The sequence below is a fragment of the Oryx dammah genome, unplaced genomic scaffold (genome assembly GCF_014754425.2).
Source record: "Oryx dammah isolate SB20612 unplaced genomic scaffold, SCBI_Odam_1.1 HiC_scaffold_4, whole genome shotgun sequence".
Taxonomy (NCBI): Eukaryota; Metazoa; Chordata; class Mammalia; order Artiodactyla; family Bovidae; genus Oryx; species Oryx dammah.
Window position 1 is genome coordinate 47,157,048 of NW_024070188.1, and position 26,766 is coordinate 47,183,813.

Below are 26,766 nucleotides of genomic sequence, written 5' to 3' on the forward strand. Positions count from 1 at the left end.
CATTGACCAGGACAGTTTGTTTTCTTTTTCTATCATGTGTCAGTAAAATTGAATGTCAGTGAAGTAAGAAATAAAAGAACTAACTTATTAATTGATAAATTTACAAAGATTTCATTATAATCGAGCCCTTCTTTTAAGTTAGGGACCTTGCTAGTGATATCAGTCTTATTAAATTACACAAAAGTTGGCCGTTTTCGGCTTGTGAAATGACTGACTCACAGCTACTGTAAGGCCTGCCTCCCACAAAAGAACCGTTTAGAAGTCAGTGAGTGTAATACTATATAATATATCAATTATGGCAGATGACTTTTGATATATGGAAGATGATTTGTCAAACATTGAAATTTTTATGATAAATCTGAAAATACAGGTCAGATAAGATGACCTTGAGTTACCATTCACACATTAAGCTGTTAACCATTTGTTAAAAGAGTGTTTATAATAAATGAACTATTGTTAACTCAGTCATAATGCATGTGAAAATTTTAATTTGGTTTCTCAAAAGGTGTAGATGCCCCTTTATGAAAATGTAATGTTAACCTAAAGGACAAAATAAATGTACTTTTATACCTCCTAAAAAAAATCTTGATTTAGAAAATAAATACCGTGTTAGAAACTTATAGTATTCTTTGAGTAAATACATTCTTTTCTCCCCTCCTGTAACTTTTAATTGTTAGGTACTCGACCACCACTGATCAAAAATTTACCTAAGCCCATTGAGAGCCTGATGACTCGTTGTTGGTCTAAAGATCCTTCTCAGCGCCCTTCAATGGAGGAAATTGTGAAAATAATGACTCACTTGATGCGGGTATAATCCTTCTTTTGAGGGGCTTTGGGATTAAGGGACTTTTATATATACTGAGTTTTAATGAGATTTTAAGTAAATGGGTATCATTTTTTGTTTGTTTGTTTAATACATTTTTGTATTTTCCACTTTAGAATGGGTATTCATTACTCACATAATCAGAGGAGAAAAACACTATTTTGGGAAAAAAAAATCTAGTTCTTTATAATGGAAAGATGGCTAGACTAGGGCTCTGAACATGCTTTTTTGCTTCTGCTTAACTTAGTAGATGTATGTGTTACTGGGCCTGTTGCCTTATCTGTAATGTGAGAGAAGTTGAATTAGATGATCTCTGAAGCCTTTACAGGACTTGGGTACTTTATGACTCTAATTGTTGCTGAGTTATAAATTTTCTTTAGTACAAATCTTTATCAAGCAGTCATTTATGTAGCGCACTAGAGAGGCTACATTCCCAGACACTTCATTGAAGTGATTTTTACCTTTTGGTTTTTCATTGTATATTTTCAGCTTTCCACTTGCCATTAAAAAGTTAAACTTTTTTCTAGGATCTGTAGAATTTTAGAATTTAGAAGAATCATTTTAAATGATTATTAGAATTTCCCAGTCTATAAATCAAACACTCTTGTTAGAATTATTTGAATCATTCTAGGCCTCTGGTTTTTGATGCACTAACAAATCTGTCAAGTAGTATCTTGACTTGGAAATGTTTGTACACTTGCAAAAGTGCCTGAATTTCAGAACAATTTGCTAAGTAGAAGAATCTTTCAATCTCTTTGAATATAGATTAAGTGATTTCCTAAATGGCCACATAATTAATTTGTTCATTCTATTGAAAATAAGTTAGGCACAGCAGCTTAAACTCATCTTATTAAAGCTTAATTTCATATTTGGAGAAGACCTATATGTAGAATCCTGGGACCTAAAGATACACTCATAAGAAAACAACTCAGTAAAAATTAAAATTAAAAAGTAAAGAAAACAGCTTGGTCTCCATAATCAGATACCTTAAAATTTTGGATTATATAAATTATTCAGATTTTGATTGTGTGTATATGTGCTTTGTCTAATTTGAGAAGAAAACGTTTCTCTTTTTTCTCCCTAAATTCTAATTTTTATCCAGCAGATATATCCAGTATTTTACCTCTGATTCATAGAGTGACATTCATAATCTATTCTTGATATTTAAAATGTCTAACAAATTATTCTATGGCATACCATTTCAGTTATCAGACTCGGTCATTTCAACACTTTAGAGATTTGCATCACTGCTATGAGAACATGAATAATGTTTCATGTAATTATGAGGAATGATACTACTGTATTTCATATGTTCCTCTAGAAGAATATTGGCTGTTTTCTTCAAGATTATCTAGGCTCTATGTAGCTAGATATATGGCATTGATAACAATTGAAATTTAGAAGAGTTAGCACATTGTCTTTGTGTCTACAAATTTCCATGTATGCCTTAGTGAAAATAAAGCAGCATCTTTGCTGCATTCAGATCTGAGCAAGGAAGTAATTCAAACATACTTACTCTTTAAGTTAATTTTCACACGATTTAATTTGTATTAAAGAAAGTTTAAATTGTTATTTACTTTTTTATATATAGTACTTTCCAGGAGCAGATGAGCCGTTACAATACCCTTGTCAGTATTCAGATGAAGGACAGAGCAACTCCGCTACCAGTACAGGTAAATGGATAGATTGGAATGTAATAAAATGAATTTTTGCATCTCTGTTCCTGTGAAGTGATAATCAAGAAGCAATGAATGATGTCCCTTTTTGCATTTTAATTTATTCCTTTAATATGATTGCAATTTGAATTTCCAGGTGCATCATTCTTCATGCAGGTAGCCAGGGTTAGTTAATTGAAACCCACTTCCAAGTTTTGAAATTCTTACATGATTGTATCTAAAAAGACTGGATATTATATTTCTGTGGATGCCATTCTTTACTTGAAAAATAATTCTTACACAGATACAGCTAGATCAAATAGTATCAAAAATTATTATATGTATAAAACAGTATATTTCCTATATTATGAGCACCCTACTTCTTGATCTTTGTAGAAGAATCCATAGAAACATTCATTTAAGAAGCTGTGTTATCCAAAAAAAAAAAAAAAAACAGTAAAAGTAATACTCTAACTTAGAAAAATTTTACTTCTCAAAATATATGGTATTTGAACATTTCATTATTAGTTTGATTAAAACTAAAAGGCATAGGTGTGTATGTACACATATACTTAATACATTCTTAAAATTTTATTTTTACTGGTCTATTTCCCCTACCTCCAAAAAAATTATATTTAAACTGGTTCCAATATTACTGAAAGTCTTTCTGAGATGCTCTGAATTCTAAAGTGAATTTCTCTAAAAACATTTGCTTGCCACTCCTTACTCTCAGCTGACCTTCTTTACCATTTCTCTGTGATCAAAAGACAGCTGCCACAAACTCCCCGTCTCCATGCGCCCACCTGCCTGTGTCTGCCCCTCTGCTCTGCACTCTCTTCTGTTCCCATGCTGAACTGTCCATGCTCATAGCCAGAGGCAAACCTGCCCCTTGTGCATCAGATCCCGTCTGCTCTCCTAGCAGTTCTTCCTGTCTCTTGCATCATCAGTTTTAGCCTTTGTGCTGGGATCATTCCCTGAGTATATATACAGTAGCCCCCCACCTTGTCCACAGTTTTACTTTCTGCAGTTTCAGTTACCTGTGGTCAACTGTGATCCAGAAATACTAAATGAAAAACTCCAGAATGAAATAATTCATAAGTTTTAGATTGCAGCTATCTTGAGCAGCATGATGAGATCTCACTCCATCCTATGGATTGTCCTTTTATTCAGTGTATCCTATCCATTTGTCACTTAGCAATGGCACCCCACTCCAGCACTCTTGCCTGGAAAATCCCATGGACGGAGGAGCCTGGTAGGCTGCAGTCCGTGGGGTCACTAGGAGTCAGACACAACTGAGCGATTTCACTTTTCACTTTCACGCATTGGAGAAGGAAATGGCAACCCACTCCAGTGTTCTTGCCTGGAGAATCCCAGGGACGAGAGAGCCTGGTGGGCTGCTGTCTGTGGGGTCACACAGAGTCGGACACAACTGAAGCGACTTAGCAGCAGCAGCAGCAGCCCTGTTGGCTGTCACATCACCTGTCAAGGTATCACAGTGCTTGTGTTCATGAGACCCTGATTTTATTTAGTAATGGCCCCAAATGGCCACTACATGAGTAGTGATGCTGGCAATTCTGATATGCCAAAGAGAAGCTGGAAAGTGCTACCTCTAACTGAAAAGGTGAAAATTCTCAACTTTAATTAGGGGAAAAAAATCCTGTGCTGCCTGAGGTTGCTAAGATCTGCATTAAGAACTTCTATCCATGAAATCATGAAGAAGGAAAAAGAAATCTGTGCTTGTTTTACTGTCATGCTTCAAACTGCAAAAGTTAACAGCCATAGTGCAGGATAAGTGCTTAGTTAGAAAAAGATATTAAATTTGTACAGTAAGATATGTTGAGAGAGAGAGCCCACATCATTCGTGTAACTTTTATTACAGTATATTGTTACAGTTCTGTTTTATTTTTAGTTACTCTTGTTAATCCCTTACTGTGCCTAATTTATAAATTAAAGTTTATCATAGGTATATATGTATAAGAAAAAACACAGTATGCAAGGTTGCAGGCATCCACTGGAGGTCTTAGAATGTATCCCCTGTGGATAAGGCGGGGACTTTTAAAGTCTGTATTTGCATTTCTCTAGCTTCTCTGTTGCCATTCTCTCTTGTACTCACTCCGTTCAAGCTTTTATTATACCACTACTCTAGAATTGCTCTTGTCAAGGTCACCAGTTATCTTCACATTACTAAATCTAAATGAAGGATTTTCAGATCTCATCTTTTCTGATTCTCAGTAGCCTTTGACACAGTTTGTTACTGTCTATTATTTTCAGCACTTTGAGTTGGTCTCCAGGATACCATACTAACCTGGGCTTCATCTTACATCTCTGGTCACTTACTTTCATGGTTTCCTGTACTGGTTATTCTTCATCTTCCCAACCTAAAATGTCAGGGTGCCCGGGGCTTAGTTTGACCGCTTTGTTTGTCTAAACTCAATTCCTTAGTAATCTCATCCAGTATGCATGTATACCATGTATTTGCCAATATTTTTGTTCCACCCCAAATTCGAACTCCATACTTACATATCCAGCTACTTGATTGATATCTGCTATGAGCTCAAAATTACCATTTTCCTAACTGGGCTCCTTTCTGACTCAGTCCTTCCATAGTCTTTCCCATCTTGATTAATAGCCATTTCTTTCTCTCAAGCTAAGAATCTTAGTCATTCTTGACTATTAGAAAACCGTTTAGGCACTTTGATTCCCTTTTTGTGCTATCCTGAAATATCATTTAAAATGGGTTTGTTTGGGTATCTTCATAGCTTGAAAAGTCTTACTTCTATTCATATCTTGCTAGTTTAGAAAAGAATTTAAGTTACATTTTATTGAATGAAGCATTTGTGTTATTCCCAGCCTATTGTCATAAATATTTTTGCTTTCCTAGGCTCCTTCATGGACATCGCTTCTACAAACACCAGTAATAAAAGTGACACTAACATGGAACAAGTTCCTGCCACAAACGATACAATTAAACGCTTAGAATCAAAATTGTTGAAAAACCAGGCAAAACAACAGGTTTGTTTTGTTATTTAAAGTAAAATTTTGGTAACCTTACCAGTAGTCATGAAGTCCTGAACATTATACTAACAAGTATTGTTCGCCTTCTTCGACTATACAAGTCCTGAATCTTGTTCCTGAAGCAGACAGATAGGCTTAAGAGTAGATGCGTGTAATGAGATTCTCCTGAAATTCTTTATAATTAATTGTTCTCCCCCCATCTGATGATTGCTGCCTTTGACATTTGTGCATATCTTCCTTATGATGATCCCTAACTTGAACAGTTGATGGTTACAAGTATAAAATGGAGATTTCTTGGCTGTACTGCCTGGTTAAAGGAGTTCTTCTAGATCCATCATTTCATGTTGCCAGATTTATTATATTTTTGCTGTTACTGGTTTTTAAATGTTTTAAGGAGTGATTTTATTCGTCTTCCTTGAGGCATTTAGGATAACCAATAATTGGGACATTTAACTCCTAGCTCTAGTGATCACCTTTTCCTAAAGGCCAGTGTCTGCAGCTTGTTCTTCCTCACTCCTACAGCTCCCTCTCCCTGAAAACTTTCCATTTCTTTCAGAACAGAACCCATAAAAATCCCAGTTGGTATCTCCCTTCTTCTAGCTGCCCAGGATTTTTAAATATAAAGAGCTTCAGTAATTCAAATTGACCTGTTTCTAACAGAGTGAATCTGGGCGTTTGAGCTTGGGAGCTTCTCGCGGGAGCAGCGTGGAGAGCTTGCCCCCAACCTCTGAAGGCAAGAGGATGAGTGCCGATATGTCTGAAATAGAAGCCAGGATTGCTGCAACCACAGGTAAAAAGGAAGTAAAAGTCTGAAGAGGAACGAAGATGGTAGTTTCAGTTGTTTCAGTCATGGGAATGTCAGGGGCTTTTTTGTGTGTGTCCTAAATTTTTTTAAAGCAGGAAGTTGATTTATAATATACTTCCTATGCTTCTAGCAGAAAGCATCTCAAATTCCAGATAAACCAAGCATGATTTGTAAAGTTATTTGCATTATAAAGTTTATTTTCTTATTACAGATTTTTATCAAATATAATTTAGCTCAATATGAGCTGAAAATCTAAATGAGAAATTGAAATTTAGCCAATACTAGGATGTTTTTAGGAGGATTTTGAGTGATTCTACTAGAGCTTTGTGCCGAACTCAAGTAATAGCAAATGTTTTGTTTTAAATTTAGCAGAAAAATGTTGTCCAGATCAAGATATGATTTGGCCTTACTGTCTGCTGCTGCTCCTTTCAGCGGCAAAAGTAGCTAAGTTTATGATTAATTCTTTTAATTGTAAAATAAAAGATCATAGTAATTTGATCTGGAAAAAGCTAGCATTTCTCTTCCATTTGTCAGTACTTAAAATGATTAATTGTGGAAAGACTGGTCAGCACAAAAATAATTACATGTTTTGTTACCTTAGTGAACTTCTAACCTTCTTTTCTAACCAGGTTCATTTAGTAACGGTGGGTTAAATTGTTTTCTTTCTGATTTCCCTAGAGGTGGAGAGGAACTGATTATAAATACATTTCTATTGTGGAAAATGTAGAAATATAAATTTAAAAAACTGAGTCTTCCATAATTGTCCCACTAAAAAATAAACACAGCATTTTTGTGTATTACCTCTAATCTTTTAAACTACATATGTATATACAAGTATATTCCCTAATGTATTAGCATTTTTTTTAACTTAGCTAACCAGGTTTTGTGGGATTTTGTTTTGTTTTGTTTTAAGATCTTTCTAAAAAAAATATTTTCATTTTGTGTGAAGTTCTTTTAAGAAAGAAGTTGTCCAGAGGACCATCCTAACTCTTCTTGACTTCAACTAATCTTAGTCACTTACTTATCAGTTAGCATTAGAATCAGTTAGATATTATAGAATATCCAAAATAACAGTGTCTTTAACCCAAAAGTTTTTTTCACACACAAATCTGGAGGTAGGCTCCTCGATCTTTGGTGCCTGGGTTTCTTCTGTCTCTCTGTGTTCCAATCCCTGTTGTGTGGCTTTCATCCTGAAGGTGACTTTGTGCTCCATAATGGCTGTTACAGTTCCAGTCATCACATCCACAGTCCCAGCATCAGGAAGCAGGAGTTAGGGCAAGGGCTACTTTTTCAAAAAGCTTTCGCAGAAGTCCCTCCTAACAGCTTCCACGTTTATGTCATTGGCCGTAGCAGTAGGGTCAGATGGCTCCCTTTGGACTCAAGGAAAGGGGGATCTGGAGTCTTTTATCTGGGAACATTGCTGTCCTGAGTACAGTTGAGGTTCTGTTGCTAAGAACAAGGGGAAAATAGAGACTGGCCGGTCTCTGCCACATAGATGGAATCCTCAGAAACAGTCAGGTTGAATGGAGGGAGGTCAGTTGAGTCACAAGTGTTTCTGTGTGCAGTGGGGGTGTCACAGTACAGTGTCTGATGAACAGTGTATACAGAAATGCAGCCTAACACTTTGAGAGTCCTTTTCATTTCAGGAATATCTTTCAAGTTAGAGCTCCCAAATAGTGATTGCTACCTTAAAACAGGAAGTGTTCTGTAATGTAATAGTAATAATTTTATATCTGCTGGTGTCAATTTTTTAGTCAGGTACTGGTTTATAATTAATCTTGAGATAGGTGATATTTCACCAGATTCAAGGTAACCACATATATTTAAATAACCCTATCCTTTCTCTGCCTAAATGAATAAAAAAACATGGGCTGAACATTTGTTGGTAAATTGTCTTACTTTGACAGGTTCATATTCTCCAGCCTTTCAGAAATATTCCAGTTTAGCAGGAATAGACCCTAAACTTTGGAAACTACAGTAAATACTCAGTTTATCAGAAGTATGTTTAAATATTTATAATTATAAAAGCATACACATTTCATACTTTGATTCAATAGTTATCGTATAATCACTGAATTGTACTTTGTAGCACACTTCAAGAAACACTTCATTGAACACATATTCCTGTGTTTGTTTAATTAAAACAAATATGACAGCTTATTTCTTTTTAACTCTTTTCTTCCCACTCTCATCGTAGACCCTCACTGCACATCAGTGGTTGCGTTTAGATTATTTCTATGAACGTGTTGGAAATTAGCTTTCTCATTACCCTGCAGCTTTGTTTGTCTCTGTCCTTTTTTTTTTTCCTGCTAATTAAAGCCAGTATGTGAAACATCTTGTATTGATAGTTGTTTGCTCCTTAATCATGCCTTGTGTAAGCATGGACAAAGGGTTTGATAGTTCTGCATGCCATCCTGCATGAAGTGTTATTAACATAACTATATGAAAAGTATTCTGTTTTTGTTCACCATTTTCTGTGTTACTATTTGTGGTTGTTTGCATGTATACTGTATGTGTGTATTTTTGCAGCCTTTTCCAAGCCTAAACCGGGCCACCGTAAAACCGCTTCATTTGGCAACATTCTGGATGTCCCTGAGACCGTCATAGCAGGTATCATGGACCACCTGGGTTGGTCTAATAGCTGTAAAACTGGAATAATAATCCCTAGTACTTATAAAATGCTTCTTGCTCCAATTTGATAGAATGTGAAAATAGATACCTTGCATGCAGTCCTTAGGGAGACAGATTAAAAACTGTACACATTTATCTGCACTGAAGACAGCTTGGCCAGAAACCTCACATCTCCAAAATTGAGGATGAACTAGAGGGTAAAGTAATAAGCCTTTTCATGGAAGGAGGCATACCAGCCCAGAATTCTGCCACCTTCCTCTCATCTTTTAAATGAGCAGAATAGCTGAACCCAGACCTTTTTCACACCTAGCAGAAAGGAAACAATCCTTTAAAAATACTTGTTGTCCTTGGCTCCTTTTCTTCCTTCATTGCAGCTTGGCGGCTCCCTCTTGGCATTCTGTCCCAGCCTCTTTCTGTTGGTAGCAAGTAAAATACAAAGTTGAGAAAAGAGTAACTGAATACTATTTCACCTTAACCTAGAAAACAGAAACAAAACAAAAACAAAATGAGATTTGCTGTTTTGCATGGTATCTTGCCAAATAATTATTATCTTGCCAACTTCAGATTCCTATGTATTATTAGGAGGATCTTCTTGCAAATTATGTTTTTATACCTAACTCCCACAAGTCTCATATGGTTAAATTGCTTTCATTTCTTATGGTGATGATCTCATAGATGAATCTAAATCACCATGCCTAGTAGTTCTTGTCTCCTCCAGTAAACTGAAACCTCAGGATAGAGACTATGTCTTTGTTATTTATTATTGATGGCATCAGCCGTGTCTGGCTCAAGACCTCACACATAGTGTTTCATAAATATGTGCCGGTTATGAAAATGACCCATTATTGAGCTCCCAGTGGGTCAGAACTAGTATACATGTAAAATATGTAAATTACAGATGTATATAAAATATTTCAAACAGTTCTTAGGGCCCATTCCATACAAAACCACTTTATTTCTAGAGTAGTTCTTTGTTATTCTGGTTGTTCAAGTGGTTTATTTTACATTTTCATTGTTGCCCTTCAGAGAATACCGTTAATTTATTCCTTGCATATTTTTATTGAGTCATGGGCTGCTTTCAAAATTAGTAAAGTACTTAGGATCATTTTACTTCTGCCCTGAAAGATACCAGGTTTGAGGGAGTAATACTTTTAACTGAAGAAGCAGCAATGTTTAAATATTCATATTGCTGAGCTGTGATTATCTTAAATGTTTGAGAGTATCAGAAAAATTTAGCCAGATGGCACACTAATCTTAATCTGGGTCTTATGGGTAAACATTAAGAACAGATACACCCACACATAGCGAAATAGCCAATGATGTATGTGATAATGAGTAAGGGAAAAGAGGAGAAAAACGGTCGCAGAGGTTCTGAGCCAGGGTGAATGTGTGCACCACACCACACCCTACCAGGGGACATTTGGCACTGTCTGGAAACATTTATGATTGTCAAAACTAATAGGTGCTACTGACATGTTAGACAGAAGCCTCGTTGCTGTTAAACAGTCTGGAGTGTCTCAGGCAGCCTCCCACAGCCAAGAATTACCCATTCTGAAGTGTCAGCAGTGACAGGGCTGAAAAACCCTAGTTAGATGTGCTGTGTGGCCTGTAAGGTAGTTTAAAGCACATCAGCTTAATAGCCGTTTTACAGATGAAAAAGATCCAATGAAGTTGAATGGTTTTCCCAGAGTTACACAGCCAGGATCCCATCGTGGATCTTCTGACACCAGATTACACCCTTTTTGTTTTGTTTGAGTCATAGAAGTTAGAGTAATTCTGTGCTGCTCCTACTTAGGGTTCGTGTTAAATTTAACTGAGCTCTTCATCCAGGAGATACTTTTTAATGACACTGGATCCTTATGGGGTCAGGAAAGCTTAATTCTGCTGCTAATTGCCAGAGTACCAATGCTTGTTAAGTGGAAATAGTATTCAGTAATACATTTTGTTAAATATTCTTGTTGGGTTTTTTTCCCAAAATATTCAAACATTAACCTAGTAGTTCGCTTTTTTTTTAATAAAGGATGCAACCTCTGGAATTGAAATAATTGGACATAAAAGACATTAATTTATTCTTAGGTTATATTTTTAAATTAAACATAAAAGATATAACCTGTGCCTTGGGAATATCTCAACTATCTTACATGGCCATTTTAATTGTAAAGAAGGATGAAATTTAATTCCCTAAATTTCTTAATACCTTTTAGAACTTTTTTATTTGAGGTTGATTCCCTACAAACTCTGTGGTTATAGTATCGATACTTCTTGATATATCCAAACTGGCATTAATTGGCATTGGATCCCAGTAAGCATTTTTAAAATATAAGCTCTATTTTTCATCTGTATGGATAAGTATTTTCAATAATATTTTCCTTTGACCAAGTGCAGTATACTGAGTTTAATGTACCTCTTGGGATAAACTGCCTCTTTTTATTAGGAGTGCTCCTTTAAGCATCAGGTAAGTTTTTAATGTGTATTTATTAGCAGTGTACAAATGTATCATTTTTGAAGTGTTACTTCTTGCATTTAAAAAAATTTTTACCAAGTTTTAAAAGTGTTTAAATAGGCACTGTTACTCTAAAAAAATTTTTTTTAATACAGTCTTTATAATGACTAAAATGCCTAACCTGGTCATGGGTCAACAAATTCAAATCTTGTTTTTTGCTTGCTCTTCAACACTGTTAAATACCCTGCCATCAGCAAATGAGGAACAAGCAATCTGTGGCTAACACCAGCATTCATCAGTTTAACAGTCTCTCAGGTCATGCAAAAATGGACCTTTAATGCCTCAGGACTTCTGTGGATCAAACTACACAATTTTTTGTACCCTTGCTACTTTAGGCCTGGCTCTGAAAGAGGTATTGGCAACTTTGTTCTGGTTAAGTCTTCCTTCTTTCCCCTGCCCACAGAGTGACTGTAAATCTATCTGGCTTCTTTTTAGCAAGCAAGACACATAATAAGAGCAGTTGTCAGTACAGTATGACATTTTGCTAACTCTTCATTTGTAGAGAATGTCCTGCCAAATAACTGTGCAACCTAAGCAAAGTTAATGTAAATGCAGACATCTCTTGGCCATAATTGAAACTATCTGATCTATAGTTTTCTAATCCATTTTATGTTACTTTTATTTGAAGAAAAGAGAGTGGGTGGCAGATTATTGGATTGCCTTAAATTTTTCTAAAGCTTTTTCCTTTAAGTTTTTCATAAAAACATGGATTTTTGTTTATTTGGTTCTTTTACTTGGATTTTCTTGACTTTCCCACATTTTGCTTTTGTTCTTATCTGAGCTTCCAAGGGCCTATTTTCCCTCCATCTTCATTTCAAATACTCAAATGAGATAGGGATTATGAATTGGGAAACTATAATACCTTTGATAGTAACATTTTATCTGGTGTTAGAAGAATACCTAAATTTTACATTTCTTTTAAAATTTGACGTGTCAGAGTTAAACAGGTAAAATGTCAAAAAGTTACCCAACAAGAGTAACAACCTTTTCCAGTTTCGTAGAGTAAGAGACTGAGTCAGCTTCCCTGGTAGCTTAGTGGTAAAGAATCCACCTGCCAATGTAGGAGACGTGGATTCAATTCCTGGATTGGGAAGATCCCCTGGAGAAGGAGATGGTAACTCAGTCCAGTGTCCTTGCCTGGGAAATCCATGGACAGAGGGGCCTGGCAGGCTACAGTCCATGGAGCTGCAGAAGAGTCCAACTTAGCAACTAAACAAGAGGCTGAATAGTTAAAAGATACTTTGTTCATGGCTCTGGTGTCTGTTATCAAGGGGTGTCAGCAGTCCTGCTCTGGAGTCCTTGTGTGAAGAGCTAGAGTACTTAAGAAAGTCAACTGTGATTATAATGTATTTTGAAATCCACTGGATGAAAGTACTGTCAGATACATATACACATACCACCTGCAAAAGACTTAATTGAAACATGTCTTCTGTACTTTCTCCCTTTCTGTTGTTAAAAAATCCTCATGCATAGTTTATACCAGATTGATTGCTATTATGAAATGAAATAAATTTCCAACATATGATTTGCAAAAGTAAGTTTTTCCAAATACTCATACTGATAACTGTTGTTAATTACACTATAAAAGATAACTTTTTAAAATAAGCTAAATTGTAAGGTTTTATAGAATATATTTAAACAGTTTTTATTAATACTACTATAATATCATACTCAGTGGTTCTTAAGTTCAGACTAAATTACAATACTTGGCTTCATTTTAAACACTTGAAATTTTTCTCTTCTGTTCTGTAGATGAGCATTGCCTTCATGTACCTCTGTTTGAGAAACTTCAACAGTGAGACTCTAGTGTACCTTTTGTTATTTCTAAGCCTGAAATAAGATGGTATAACATTTTAAACTGATAGAACGCTTTGACCGAAAAGCATTATGTACTGTCTTAAGGATTTGCTAGAGAAGGCTGAATATGCAAGTGTTTTGTTGAGTCAGTCTTAATACACATAAAATATTTTTGTCCAGGTCTCTGAATTTAATTGACATTTGTTGTTAATAATATTCTTGAAACTGAAAAGAAACTTTAGGAGTCCTTATGGTTTCAGCTGCATTTAGATCTCTTAACTGAGAAAAATTTAATGACTATTCATTCACTTTAAATTTCAGTCAGGTACACTGAGCTCTATTGTATATTGGTTATTTACCAAAAGTGTGATAGGTAGTTAAGTAAAATATGACAAGTGCCAAGTGATAAACAGTGCAGCACCATTATGAGGAGACCATGAGGTAAAAGAATTGAGCTTTTCTAGATCTCAAGTTCTTACCTTGCACAGATAGTATTATTAACACCTGCCTTTGTTTAGGGACACAGGGGCCCAAGGAGAGCTCTTCTAAGATATATTACATCTGCTTCTGCCAAGTGCAGACGCTGCTTCTTCAATAAAATTCTGTATTTGTGACTAATTAAATAGGAAAGTGCATATAACTTTATAGGAAATATTTTGGTAGTCTCTTTCCACCTTATTGTAGTCTATCAAGATCACTTTTTAAATATAAAAAGGATAAGTGTCCCATAATTTTTAATATTCAAAACTTAACAAATATCAAAATTTCCAACATTTTGATTAAGAGATGTCTCCAAGAAAATGTGTTGATTTTTACGTGAATCGTGTCTTCAGAAAGTTGGAACCTAGAAAAATGTAAGTACTTTAGGTAAGGTCTCTGGAAGGACTCTGATGACTTTGAAATACCAGCTCAGGAAATCAGTTGTACTTAAAAAGAACAGCTTTTTGGAGAGATGGATTTTGTTTGTGTTGTAAAAGCAATTGCCCTATTAGCTGCTGTTCCAACCACCTTTTTAGGGGTGGGGAAGAAGGCGGGCTTAGGGATATAGTATATTCCTTTTGTTGCTCTTAGAAAAGTCATTTTTTAAAATATCTTTTGTTCCCTGTCAGAAGTCCTGAACGTTCCAAAATTCATTACAGATTAAAAAACTCAAGACATCATTTGTAAATTCCATATTTTTTTATTAACCATTGACAATATGATATCATATTGTCCCTTATTTCTACTTTTTTCCTTTATACTGCTGTGTTTAATACAGGTATGCACATATTAAAGAATCATGAAAAAATGTAGAGTAAATGAGTTTCTAAATTAGTGTTTAGTTACCAAAAAATTCAAAGTCAGTCTGAATTTACTGAGCACACACTCAGTAATTTTCATTTGTGATAATAGGAGCTTGATGTTTTTTACATTCATATTTCTAAATTATGGCTTGAAACTTAATATTGGAGCAACAAGTATTTGTTGATTGCAATCCTTTTTTGCTTCGTCTGAACTGTATGCCAGATGGTTTCTGCCATGGTTATGCTAATGAAAATGCATTGCCTAGTATTGCTTGCTTTTGACTCATGCTGTAGCTTAAAGATTTCTCATTTTATGGCATCTGTTAACTGTCAGTTCTCCTTTCCCCTACTTAAAACTTTTTATTCCTCTTTCCTCCCCTTCTCCCCACTCCCCGCCCTTAGAGCTTGTCTTTGTTGTTATTGCAATGGTGATGTAATGATTTTCAGACACATGTGCTGGGTGGTTCCCCAGATTCACAAATGTTGCTAATCTGAAAAGAGAATTCCAGACACTTTTACAAGCCTGTCTCATCTCAGCTAATTTTAGAATGATTGTGTTGAATGAAATGTGCCTGAAATTGCTCATTAGTCATGGTAGTGGGGATCCTGTTTGTTCTCAGGAAAATGGGGATAATTAAAAGTTTTCAGAGAAATATCTTAGTGTGCCTGATTCCATAAATGTGCAGTTTGTTGTTATGTCAATTTGTAATTGAAAGTTGGAGCTTGGAATAAAATGAAATGTGAAGTAACTTTAAGATTATGCAAAGAATTCTAAAACAGCTTTAAATACAAAAGAGGATAGCTATAAATTTGAGTTTTTATATTCACTTCACGTACTATTACATTAAACATTATTCTTCTGTTGTAAGGTCCTTTTAGTGTATGTACAAAATAGTAGGGTCACCTTGATTAAGATGCTAGGATATATTGTTGGTTGGTTTAAAATAAGATAATGAAGGTTATGGAGATGTAAAATTTTAAGAATGAATTCTGTCGGCTGATCGGGCCACAGCTGTTAGAGCACGTGGTCTGAGCGCTGCCCACTATTACATAATACAGTCTTCAGAGTCGAAAGAATTTTGACTATTGTGTCAGCTGTTACTCATAGTATTTTGGTGTTTCCTTTTAGACAGCTGATCTCTCATCTTAGAAAATAACTGTGTAAACAGCCCTATTCCCAAATAGAAGTGCTGAGTGAAGCTATTGTTCAATTCACCCCATGTTGCTGAAGACTTAGATTTGTCTAGTTCTTTCATAAACTGATTTTTAAGTCAGTTATGTTTAGCATGGAAGTTCCTGAAGCAGGGTTAACACACTAGCCCATTTCAACAACCTGTATATCTGAGAACGGAATGAGAGTCATTCATCTCCACTAGGAATTAAGAGTTGTTGTTCACAAATAATAAATTACTAGATTCTGACAAAGACTAATGGGATTAGGTAAGTGTGACTCAGTGCAATAAATTCAAGCCTAAGCATCCTTTTAAGCTCTGAAACGAACAAGGTACTGCTGTTGGTTAAAGCCAGTCATGGCTCACAACTTGCTAGCTGTCTTGCTGTAGAAACTGTAACGTAAGGCCCTTGAAATAGATGCCGTCATCAGCCCCAGCCCCCAAGCATTCATCTATTTAAACACATGACAGAAGATGGTGGAAGAGAATTCAGCAGCTCTTCGTGTGGTAGGAGTGGTTGTTGTATTAGGACACACTTTATTGTAAGCCAGCAACTTTTGAGTTAAAATACTATAGCTGTTTCTTTCTTTACTTACATCTTTCTTTCTCTTTTTTTTAACAGTGAACACACTTGTTTTTTCTCACGTTCTGTGTAGATCCAAGGAGCAACAAATTCCAACTTCCTACTGTAGTAGTTAAATCCTTCTTGTCTCTGAATAGATTTCAGTATTTTAATTTTTAATTTTTTTTTTAAAAGGCAACGGGCAGCCAAGACGTAGATCCATCCAAGACTTGACTGTTACTGGAACAGATCCTGGTCAGGTAAGACTTAATATTCGAATTCTCTGTCTTTGAAGATGAGTGATGGGCACAAATCAAAAATTAACTGGAATATATATCCTCTGCAAAATAAGCTTTATAAGTTGACCTAAAATAATAATGGAGAAATTCATTATCATCAACTTAAATATGTAAGTGGAAAAAAGTATAGATGCCATTATTAACTTGCATCTAAGAAGAGATTGGTTAATTCAGTAATGCTATGTGTGTGTTATGTGGTTTTCATATATGCTTTAATAAGGAAGTATTCGGTTTTGTACTTGGAACAATTTGTCATTAACACTGTCCTCCAAAATATATCATTAGTGTTAACCTCCTTTTTACTAAAGAGATTAAGTATTCCCCCAATAAAGATGTCACTTCTCTGGGGTCACAGGCACTGCCATACCTGGTGGACTCTAACTAATCTTTTAATTTGTTATATCCACTGCTGCTGCTGCTAAGTCGCTTCGGTCGTGTCCATCTCTAGATTTACATTTTTAAACATCCTTAAGACAGTATTTACTAAGCAGATGGATAAACTCTAGCAGGGCTTCTGTCCCAGTTGTTACGGGTTTTATTCTTCATCTTTATATTTCTGGATGTTCTTCTAAACTCCCCTTACCTCTTTGAAGACGTCCCAGACAGTGCTGCAGTTTAAGCCATTATTGAACAGGTGCAGAGTTTAACCAACCAAGTATATAAAAGTAGCAATCATTGCCTTTTTTATTATTTACATCAATGCTTAACATGTATAATTTATATCATATTCTTAAAATGAAGTGAAAACTAATTATGAGGTTCTGTTGTTGATTTGCTTTCAGTTGTGCCGAAATAAACTTTAATACTGTAGCATGCATGGGAAGTGATAAAAATACCACATAAAAAATTATAGGATTATGTGTTATAACCAATGTGATTTAATTTCTGATAAAATGTGTTAGTACTTTTCATCTTAAAAGATGTTTTATTATTACTTCTTTTTTATAGCATGCTTGAAATTTTAGAGATTGTTTGTAGTTGTTAATAAAAATTTGAAAGCCTTTTCTAGCCATCAACTAACTTAACTAACAGAAACTACTTGAGATATTTAAATAATAAGTATCTTTGATCTTCACTTATATATGGAAATATTTCTCATAATGCCCACACACACCTTCAAATTCATATATGCACAGCTGTATGCATATGCACACAAATATAAGCATGTATAAGCATATACACACAAACATGCATAAAGTATATATGTATAATACTAATTTATTATGATATTAAGTGATCCTAAATCTTAATTTTATTAATTTAATAGCATCTTTTTCAGTATATCTGCTTTTGTGAGATCTCAGAACTTTTAAATGAAATTTCCCACTCTCTCCCCTTCATATACTTCCAGCATTAATCAGGGCATTTAGTAATAGATAGCTTGATATCTGGTGTTCACTTTGATTCCTTAAAGGTTTGATGAACTCAGCCTTTTTTAATGCTGTTTACTATTGCCGTTGACATTCCAGTTATGAAAAACTCTAGCAAAGTATTCTCCCTTTGATTAAGAATGAGAGGCTTGCTCTAAGACAGCTCAGGAGCATCTGCCAGTGCTTTTTCTCTATGTTCTAGGATAAAGGCATCGCTGTATTTCAGGACTGACCTGACCATACCAAGCCTTACTTACTTGCTCACAAATCCTGTATGACCTGATCATTACCATTTGCGTGTATATTTATGTGTACATGAGATAGTAGAACTCTGGAACTGAGGCAGACTTGCATGCATTGTCACTGAATACTCCAAAGGTTTAGAATAAGGGGGAATTTGATACAGTGGTAAAATTCATTGTGAAACAGGTTCTGTACAACCATTGCCTAGCCAGTGTTAAAATTGATCCACTCATTCAGAATTACTTATGTATGACAACCTTAAAATGCCTAATACCCAGTTAGGGATGAGAGTGACAGATATTAATCTTAATATACTATGAAAACGTTTTCCCCTGAAAATGTTGTTTATGATAAATGACCATTAAATCTTTCTAATTACTCATGAAAATAACATTATTTGGAGAGGAAAAGTATGCAAATCTGGATTTTCAAAATTGAAGGTATAGTTCTTTTTAAAGTCTGGCTAAGCAGTGATTAAACAGATGCATAGGGATTTTTTTGGTTTGTTTTGGCCGTGGAAATTGATAAAGAACATAAAAGTATTTGCCCAGCCAGTACAGTCATCAGAGGAAAAGAGAGTTTCCTGATGAAGTTCAAAATTATATCTCATAGAAGAAAGTGATCGGATAGGTGTTTCTACTTTGACTCTAGATTCAATATTGATCTTAATAAAATCATTTAAATTTTTCATCTGTCAACTAAAATTGGCAGTTTTTATACTGCCATTTCTATGGAGAGGAGGAATCGTGAACATAGCAAGCTTCTTAATTAAAAGTGCTTGTGTAATGTTCATGTAAAAGATTCAACACAGCATACATCTCACTTTTAAATTAACTGAGGTTTTTATTAATTTAGGAAGCTCATTAAGCATATGTAATGGATCTGGCCTGCATTTGAGAAAAAAGCCACACCTGATGTCGAGGAACTGATCTCATACTAAAGCCTTGGTGTTGTTAGAAGCTGGAAATAAACAGTATCTCAGAACACCAGTAGACAAAGTGACTCTGAGACCATGAAAACTGAGAGAAAACAGGGCCATTTTACAGTGTTGTCTAAGCACAGATGGAAAACAAGATCACTGTGCCACCCACAGAAAACCAAACACTGCCCTCTCGCGGCGGATATGAGTGCCTGCTGCTGCTCTACTAGTTACCAGCTTTACCCTCACTCTGCTCTGCCCTCCTGGTAGAACTGCCACTACTTTCTGACAGTAGCCAATCTAGAGTGAACCCCTCCTTCCTTGTGGCCTCCTTCAAATCACTCACCGAAAGCCTAGATCCTCTAGTAAGTGAAAGTGAAGTCGCTCACTCGTGTCCAACTCTGCAACCCCATGGACACCAGGCCCCTCTGTCCATGGGATTTTCCAGGCAAGAGTACTGGAGTGGGGTGCCATCACGGAAAGTGCCTCGGGGAGAGTGCTTTGCTTTACTGCAACAGATACTAATGGAGAAAGCAATGGCAACCCACTCCAGTACTCTTGGCTGGAAAATCCCATGGGTCGAGGAGCCTGGTAGGCTGCAGTCCATGGGGTCGCAAAGAGTCGGACACGACTGACCGACTTCACTTTCACTTTTCACTTTCATGCTTTGGAGAAGGAAATGGCAACCCACTCCAGTGTTCGTGCCTGGAGAATCCCAGGGACGGGAGCCTGGTGGGCTGCCGTCTATGGGGTCACACAGAGTCGGACACGACTGAAGCGACTCAGCAGCAGCAACAGATACTAAACCCAACTCACTCCACTACAGGTAGGTGCATTCGTGGTAGGCTTTGACCAGGGTACATTGACAAAAGGCCCAGACTCCCAGGAGCTTGTTTGGGCAGATCAGACTTAAACCCAGATCAACTGGAGAGCTTCAGTAACAACAACTGCCTTTTATTTATTGTGCACCCATTTTGTGCCTTTACTGCCAGGCCTTTAATATATGTTATTGACATTTTAACGTGAAAGTTTGGTACTTTTTATTTTCCCCATTTTGTAGATAGATAGACTGAGGCTTAGAGAAACTTACCTAAATCTTACTTCCCTTGCCACTGGCTAGTATTTGCTATAATCAAGTTTTGAATCCAGATCTGCTTCCAAAAGCACAGAAACTCTACACTATCGTTCTGTCTTGCGTATAAAACTGAATGCAGTGCATGGTAAAGTAATCATAGACCCCTTCACTTTCAAGTGTTTTGGCTTCATTTGGTCTGCATCATCACTGATTATTTAAATACTGTTTGTTTATCAGTTTTTACTGTATTTTTGAGCAAGGCTAATCCTCCGTGATAATAAATTTATAGATCTGTTTTCAAGATTTCTCTTGGAGGGTGCTGCAGTCAATGACAAATTACAGCTGCAGTATGATATGATATTATTCAGAGAACCAGACATACTAATTTTTATGTGGACTCAAGAATCTACCTTTACTGACCTGATATGTGGCTTTGAGCAAGTCCTTCATTTCCCTGAACTTCAACATTATCTACCAGTGGGGTCAATAATGTCCAACCCCCAGGGTTCTTACAGCATGTGAAAGTACCAGACACACCAGTAGATGCTTGGTACATGCTCGTATGCCTGCCCCCATCTTGTGCCTCCCAAGTCTCTTACCACCTATTCTCACTATATTACTATAGAAAAATAAAGCAAAACTACCACTTGAAAAGATGTAAAATCCATTGGCATTCGTTTCTTTCTGTATCATAAGGGAAGCTTCTGTACAGAGACTATAGAAAGTATCTGCTTTAAAGGCCTTCTGTTGCATATCAAGAGATGTATTATCATACATTGTCATTATTTAGTTAAGGAATACAATTTTTCATACTATTTCTTTTGTCTGTAATAATAATTTTCTGTTAAGCTCTAAATCAGAAGCCTACATAATTATATTTCCTAAATAATTCCTAATTCATAGTATACCTTCCTACTGAAGAATTTAAAGACCATATAAGAAAAATAAAATCTAAAATTTGTCTTGTAATAAACTGTGGTGAAGCCAGAATTAGATTGAGCCCATAATTTTGGATTAAAAAGAATATTTTAGATTTAATTAATTTGTGATTCTTGTGATGGAGTAAGTACTCTTGTAAATCCACATTACCTACTGATACCCATTTCTTTTGAATATTTATGCTCTTCAGATGTTACTTCACAAAAATATCATATAAATCAACATTTAATCTCTGTGTTTTGTGCTCCTATAATTTTAGCAGCTAAGATGATTCCTGAGGGTTTTAAATAGCTTTCAGATGTCAGTCTAATAGTAACCCTGGCTGTAGATTCTTGACTTATGAAAATATTTTCCCAGTCTTTCAGGTGAAACATAAAAAGCAAAGTTTTATTTTTGTTTGTAAATAACTCCCAATTCCTTTTTATAAAGTTTTGGTCCAAGTCCAGTTGGGTTCGTGTCTACTGATGGTCATTTGCCCTGCAGTTTAAATTTGGCTTAGTATTCTTTTGCTGCCTTAAATTGCTGTGTGGCATTTCTGAACCCTCATAACCACTTTCATAGCCAGTCCTTGTGGTAAGTCAAGTTTCTCTATATTTCTTATTGAACTTTTCCGTTTCTTTGAGAATAAAGGAATTATAAATGTCTTGAAGGAAATTGTAAATGTCTTGAAGGAAGGAGCAACCTAAATGAGTTTTGGTAGTTTCAGAGCATTTATGGCCATCAGTGATTTTTTTTTTTAAACAGCTACTATAAAAATAAGACTTCCTTCATACTCAATTGCCAGCAGTTTGATACTTTTTTTAAATTATCAAAGTATTACCTGTCCTTATTTATGCCTTGGATTTTTTCAGGTATTCAAAAAATATAGTTATGGTTTGCTTTTGAATATTTCTTTAGTTTTTTTTTTAATACAGATGTTAGCATATTGTGTTACTTGTTGAGATGCTCATTCCTTGAAATATAAAGACTGGTTTAGTTAATTTATGGATTTAAATTTAAGTTGTAGCTTTTCTTATAGCCTTGAGGAAAGACCAGTTTTGAGATGACCTAAAAATATTAGCCTTATTTCTTAGTTTTATAACTCCTGGGAAATCTGAAGTAGAACAGGTGAGTGTACGCATGAGATGAGATGAGAGAAATAAAGTAGCAAAGAATTCTCTTGGAAAAGATTTAAGTTTAAGGAGTATAATAATTCGTACTAGGTTCAAGTGGGATTATTTGTTTTAATACCACATATTCAGTGACCCTTTTTTTTTAGTGTACAGAATTCATTCTTATGCTTTGTAAACCTAATCTTGTATTTTATCTTGTTTAATTTCTCACAACTGATACTGGTTCTCACATGTCACAAATATTTATATTTAAAATATTGACATAAAATTAGGCTGACTGAAACCCTCTTCTTCTAGCACTCTGAAGAAAAATTGCTCTGTATTTGCAGTTGAAATTGTAACTGTGGTCATATCACTGTCCTCTTATTAAATCAAGACTTGGCTTTCAGACAAAGAAGGTTAAAGGACTGAGGAATAATGTCATATCTATTTGTTTACAGAGATTAACAGCATTCTAAAAATAACAGTTGATTATTTCATCACCATTCTTTATGGTGTATATTTTCATTTTTATTATATATCAGTGGTTCAGTTCAGTTCAGTTCAGTCGCTCAGTCGTGTCCGACTCTTTGCGACCCCATGAATCACATCACACCAGGCCTCCCTGTCCATCACCAACTCCCGGAGTTCACTCAGACTCCCGTCCATCAAGTCAGTGATGCCATCCAGCCATCTCATCCTCTGTCGTCCCCTTCTCCTCCTGCCCGCAATCCCTCCCAGCATCAGAGTCTTTTCCAATGAGTCAGCTCTTCACATGAGGTGGCCAAAGTACTGGCGTTTCAGCTTTAGCATCATTTCCTCCAAAGAAATCCCAGGGCTGATCTCCTTCAGAATGGACTGGTTGGATCTCCTTGCAGTCCACGGGACTCTCAAGAGTCTTCTCCAACACCACAGTTCAAAAGCATCAATTCTTCGGCACTCAGCCTTCTTCACAGTCCAACTCTCACATCCATACATGACTATTGGAAAAACCATAGCCTTGACGAGACTGACCTTAGTCGGCAAAGTAATGTCTCTGCTGTTGAATATGCTACCTAGGTTGGTCATAACTTTTCTTCCTATCAGTGGTAAATAAACCTAAACGCCAGTCTTACATCTGAATACCAAAAGCTTGTGTTATTATTTAATGAGTCTTTATTATATGGTTCTTTACCATGTATGTGGTTTTTATTCATTATATGGTATATTCAGAAATCTCCTTAATCCTGGAGTGACCAGTAGAAAAATACACATGATCTATGCCCTTAGGAGATTTGCATGTTTTTGAGGAATCACAGACTTTAAGAGTAATATAAAGCATTTCAGGCCCAAGTTGGAGTTCATGTCTGAACAGCCTGTAAATACACCCAAAGAGAAAAATACCTTTGTGATCAGGCTTGGTCACTGTCTATGTTTTGTAAAAGAACTGTAATTTTGAACTAGGAAAGGAATTGTTAGGTGCTACAAGTCTACTCATATATTCCCATCTTATAGTTACAACAACCTAATTATCTGCCACCTAGTGAGCATTTTTATCATTTTGCAAAAGTGTTCCATGGGTGCTTGAAAAGAATGCATAATCCCTTTTGTTAAGCATGTGTGTGTTTGTGTGTTAAATCGCTTTAGTTGTGTCCAACTCTCTGCGACCCTATGGACTATAGCCTGCCAGGCTCCTCTGTCCATGGGATTCTCCAGGCAAGAATACTGGAGTGGGTTGCCATACCCTCCTCCAGGGGATCTTCCCGACCCAGAGATTGAACCTGCATCTCTTACGTCTCCTGCATTGATAGGCGGATTCCTTACCACTGTGCCACCTGGGAATCCCTTTTTAAGCATAGGGTTCACAAATATGTTTAAACCAGACTTGCTTTTTATGAAGGTCAGGTTTTTACTGTGAGCATAGTTTGGTTTTTGGACCCTTTTATATATCACAAGAGTATCAAAATATCTCACCATGATGGTAAATTCTTTTCATAAGAGTCAGTGGGTGGTAACCTCAGGTTTTGTTCATCTGAGAATGTTATTTTGACCTCATTCTTGCCATTTTTGATGACTGAACAAATCTAGGGTGACAATTGTTTTCTTTCAGCAGTTTGAACATATTCTACTTCTGTCTTCCTTGTTGCTGCTGAGGATCTAACTGGTATTCCTTCATGGATGATCTTTTCACTGTGGCTGCATTTTACTGTCTTCTATTTTCTTTGTTTTCTAGAATTTGACTGTAATATGGCCTGTGTTTAACTCTTACTGTAGGTTTTCTCCTTATGTTTTTCTGCTTGGGCTTTATTATGGTTGGAATTTGTTATATCTTCCATCAAGTTTGGAAATCTTTTATTGATTGATGGCAGCTACATTTTCTACCCTGTACCCAGGGCTGCCACTTAAGGTTGACAGATTTACTTGTTACCGCTTTTGTAGAGTAGGCTTTGTTGCTTTGTTTTTCTAGTTCACTGAGAATGAGGCCTGCTTGGGTTTAGCTTTAAGCAGGAGATTTTCCAGTCCTACTCCCATTGTGCAAAGACCCCAAACTTTGCGCCTATTCCTCTGAGGATAGCAGGCAGTCAGAACAGAAGCTCCAGCCCATTGGGGTTCAGCTGAAATGCGCAAGGCTAGCAGCTTAAGCACTTGCTAGACTTTATTTCTGGTCTCAGAGCCTTTCCCTTACTTTCTTGCAAGCTTATTGGTTTCTAAGAGATATTATGTGTGAATGCATATAAAATGTTAGCGTACATATATTAATATAATATTCCCAGAGGATCTATTTGATTTCTTGCAGGTGTTTTAGAACCTCTTCTGATAAAAATAGAAGTCTTTCCTTTGCCTTAGAATGGAAATTTTCTCTTGTTCTTTTTGTTTTTATATCAAAATCACACTTTGTTCCTCCTGTTATTTCTTCCTACAGGTGAGCAGTAGGTCATCCAGTCCTAGCGTCAGAATGATCACTACCTCAGGACCAACCTCAGAAAAGCCAGCTCGCAGTCATCCATGGACCCCTGATGATTCCACAGGTGACCAGTTTATTTCCTCATTATGAAGTTGAATCTATCATGTTTATGTTCATTTAATCATGTGATTACTCTAATGTTTATAAAGACTGGCGTTATACTGTAGTTTAGATTTTCCTATTAATAAAATCCTAAAATAATATATTTAGCAATAAATTTTAAAATATCTTTTTGACTACTAAGACAAAAACTACTTTTCCTCATGTGGTTCTCCTCCTACGTCCCCCATACTAAACCTGTATTTTGAAGATGGTTTGTTTGGGGATTTTTTAAGTAGGAAGATACTCTGTTCTTGATGTTTCAATCTGATTTTTTATTACAATCTATCCTTCTGGTAGTAATGATAGTAGTAAACTCTCATCTTTTGAATAACTAAAAACAAGATGGTAAAGTAATCATCTTCATCTCAGTGTTTTGTTTTAAAAATACAAAATATTGTGTACCTTGGTAAGAAAAAAAAATTTTTTTCTGACCTTTGACCTTTTGAATCATTTTTAACTGAGAGGGAGACATCATTTCAGTCACATAAATAGTCTGTTAAATAGATTTTTAAAGGCCTGTAAGAGTTATTAAAACTCCCCAACATGAATAACTTAACTAATCAAAATCAGAATATAAGTATTAAAATCTGTCTGTCTGAAGGTAGTAATGAAATAGTTTCATTATGGATAACCAGGAAATTATGTGCCATAAGAAAATTAACTTTTCTTTAGCATTAAGAGGATACCTAGATAAATATGCAGAATATTCTTCTGTGAAAATTATTTATATGTTATTGTGTCAGAGAGGGAAGATGATCTCTTAGACCTTGAAAAACTAAACCATTTGGGATTTTATATCAGATCAACAGTGGAATTAATAATGGCGATTAAATTGAAATTAAAAAGTCAGCTTTCTGTCTTTACAAACTGAAATTCTGCTTGTAAGTATTTATAGATATTTGACATGGTATCATCAAGTTCATAATGAAATTTTAAAAAATTAACTGGGTGGCTTTTCTCTGTGTCATGTAAGATAGAACTATATTTAGCCTTGGATGTACTCCCTAGTTTTAGAAGGTTTAAATTTAGTGGTGGCAAAAACTCCTAAATTTCACCCCCATCACAGCGCAGCCTCCGATTGCCCAGAACATTCACCACTACTCAGCACATGTTTATCATGATGTGCTTCTCCTCAGAAAGGGACAGGGAAATGATCTTGACAGATTTGACTGTTAACATTCAGGTAGTATTAGCTCTTTTTGATTCACACATCCTTCAGTGAGGGTGTACTTGCCCTGGCATCACAGCATTTGCTGGGTCTCCTCATTTCAGCCTGGACTAACCTAGACATCCCAAAGTGGGGCAGGTAGCGAATTCCTGAGGGTAAAATCAAGGTTCTCCTACCTCTCTCTCATTTAACTGCCATGATTCCATTTCATGTGTTCTTCTGCTCCTAACTTCCATCTCTTTTTGTTCTTTTTCTGGAACCTAAAATACCACAAAATACCAATAGCTAGACATCATACATAAGTCCAGGTTGCAATATCAACTAAATTTCATCTCTGCTGTGAAATATACTATAAATGTATGGTTATTGT

At 35.8% G+C, this 26,766-nt stretch overlaps 1 protein-coding gene across 4 annotated transcripts in view; it reads left to right on the plus strand.

The window, feature by feature from the left end:
- MAP3K7 (mitogen-activated protein kinase kinase kinase 7) overlaps positions 1-26,766 on the plus strand; it is a 72,183-nt gene that overhangs the window by 31,476 nt on the left and 13,941 nt on the right. For 2 of the 4 annotated variants that reach the window (XR_005720830.1, XM_040238793.1), the window contains exons 8-14: positions 678-808; positions 2,415-2,496; positions 5,360-5,490; positions 6,154-6,283; positions 8,828-8,908; positions 16,442-16,506; positions 25,085-25,190. Coding sequence is in view for 2 of the 4 variants with exons in the window: in XM_040238793.1 (XP_040094727.1) it covers positions 678-808; positions 2,415-2,496; positions 5,360-5,490; positions 6,154-6,283; positions 8,828-8,908; positions 16,442-16,506; positions 25,085-25,190 (726 nt within the window). In the remaining 2 variants the exon portion in view is untranslated. The remainder of the gene's footprint in view (positions 1-677; positions 809-2,414; positions 2,497-5,359; positions 5,491-6,153; positions 6,284-8,827; positions 8,909-16,441; positions 16,507-25,084; positions 25,191-26,766) is intronic. The other 2 variants (XR_005720831.1, XM_040238794.1) reach the window with 1 other exon arrangement.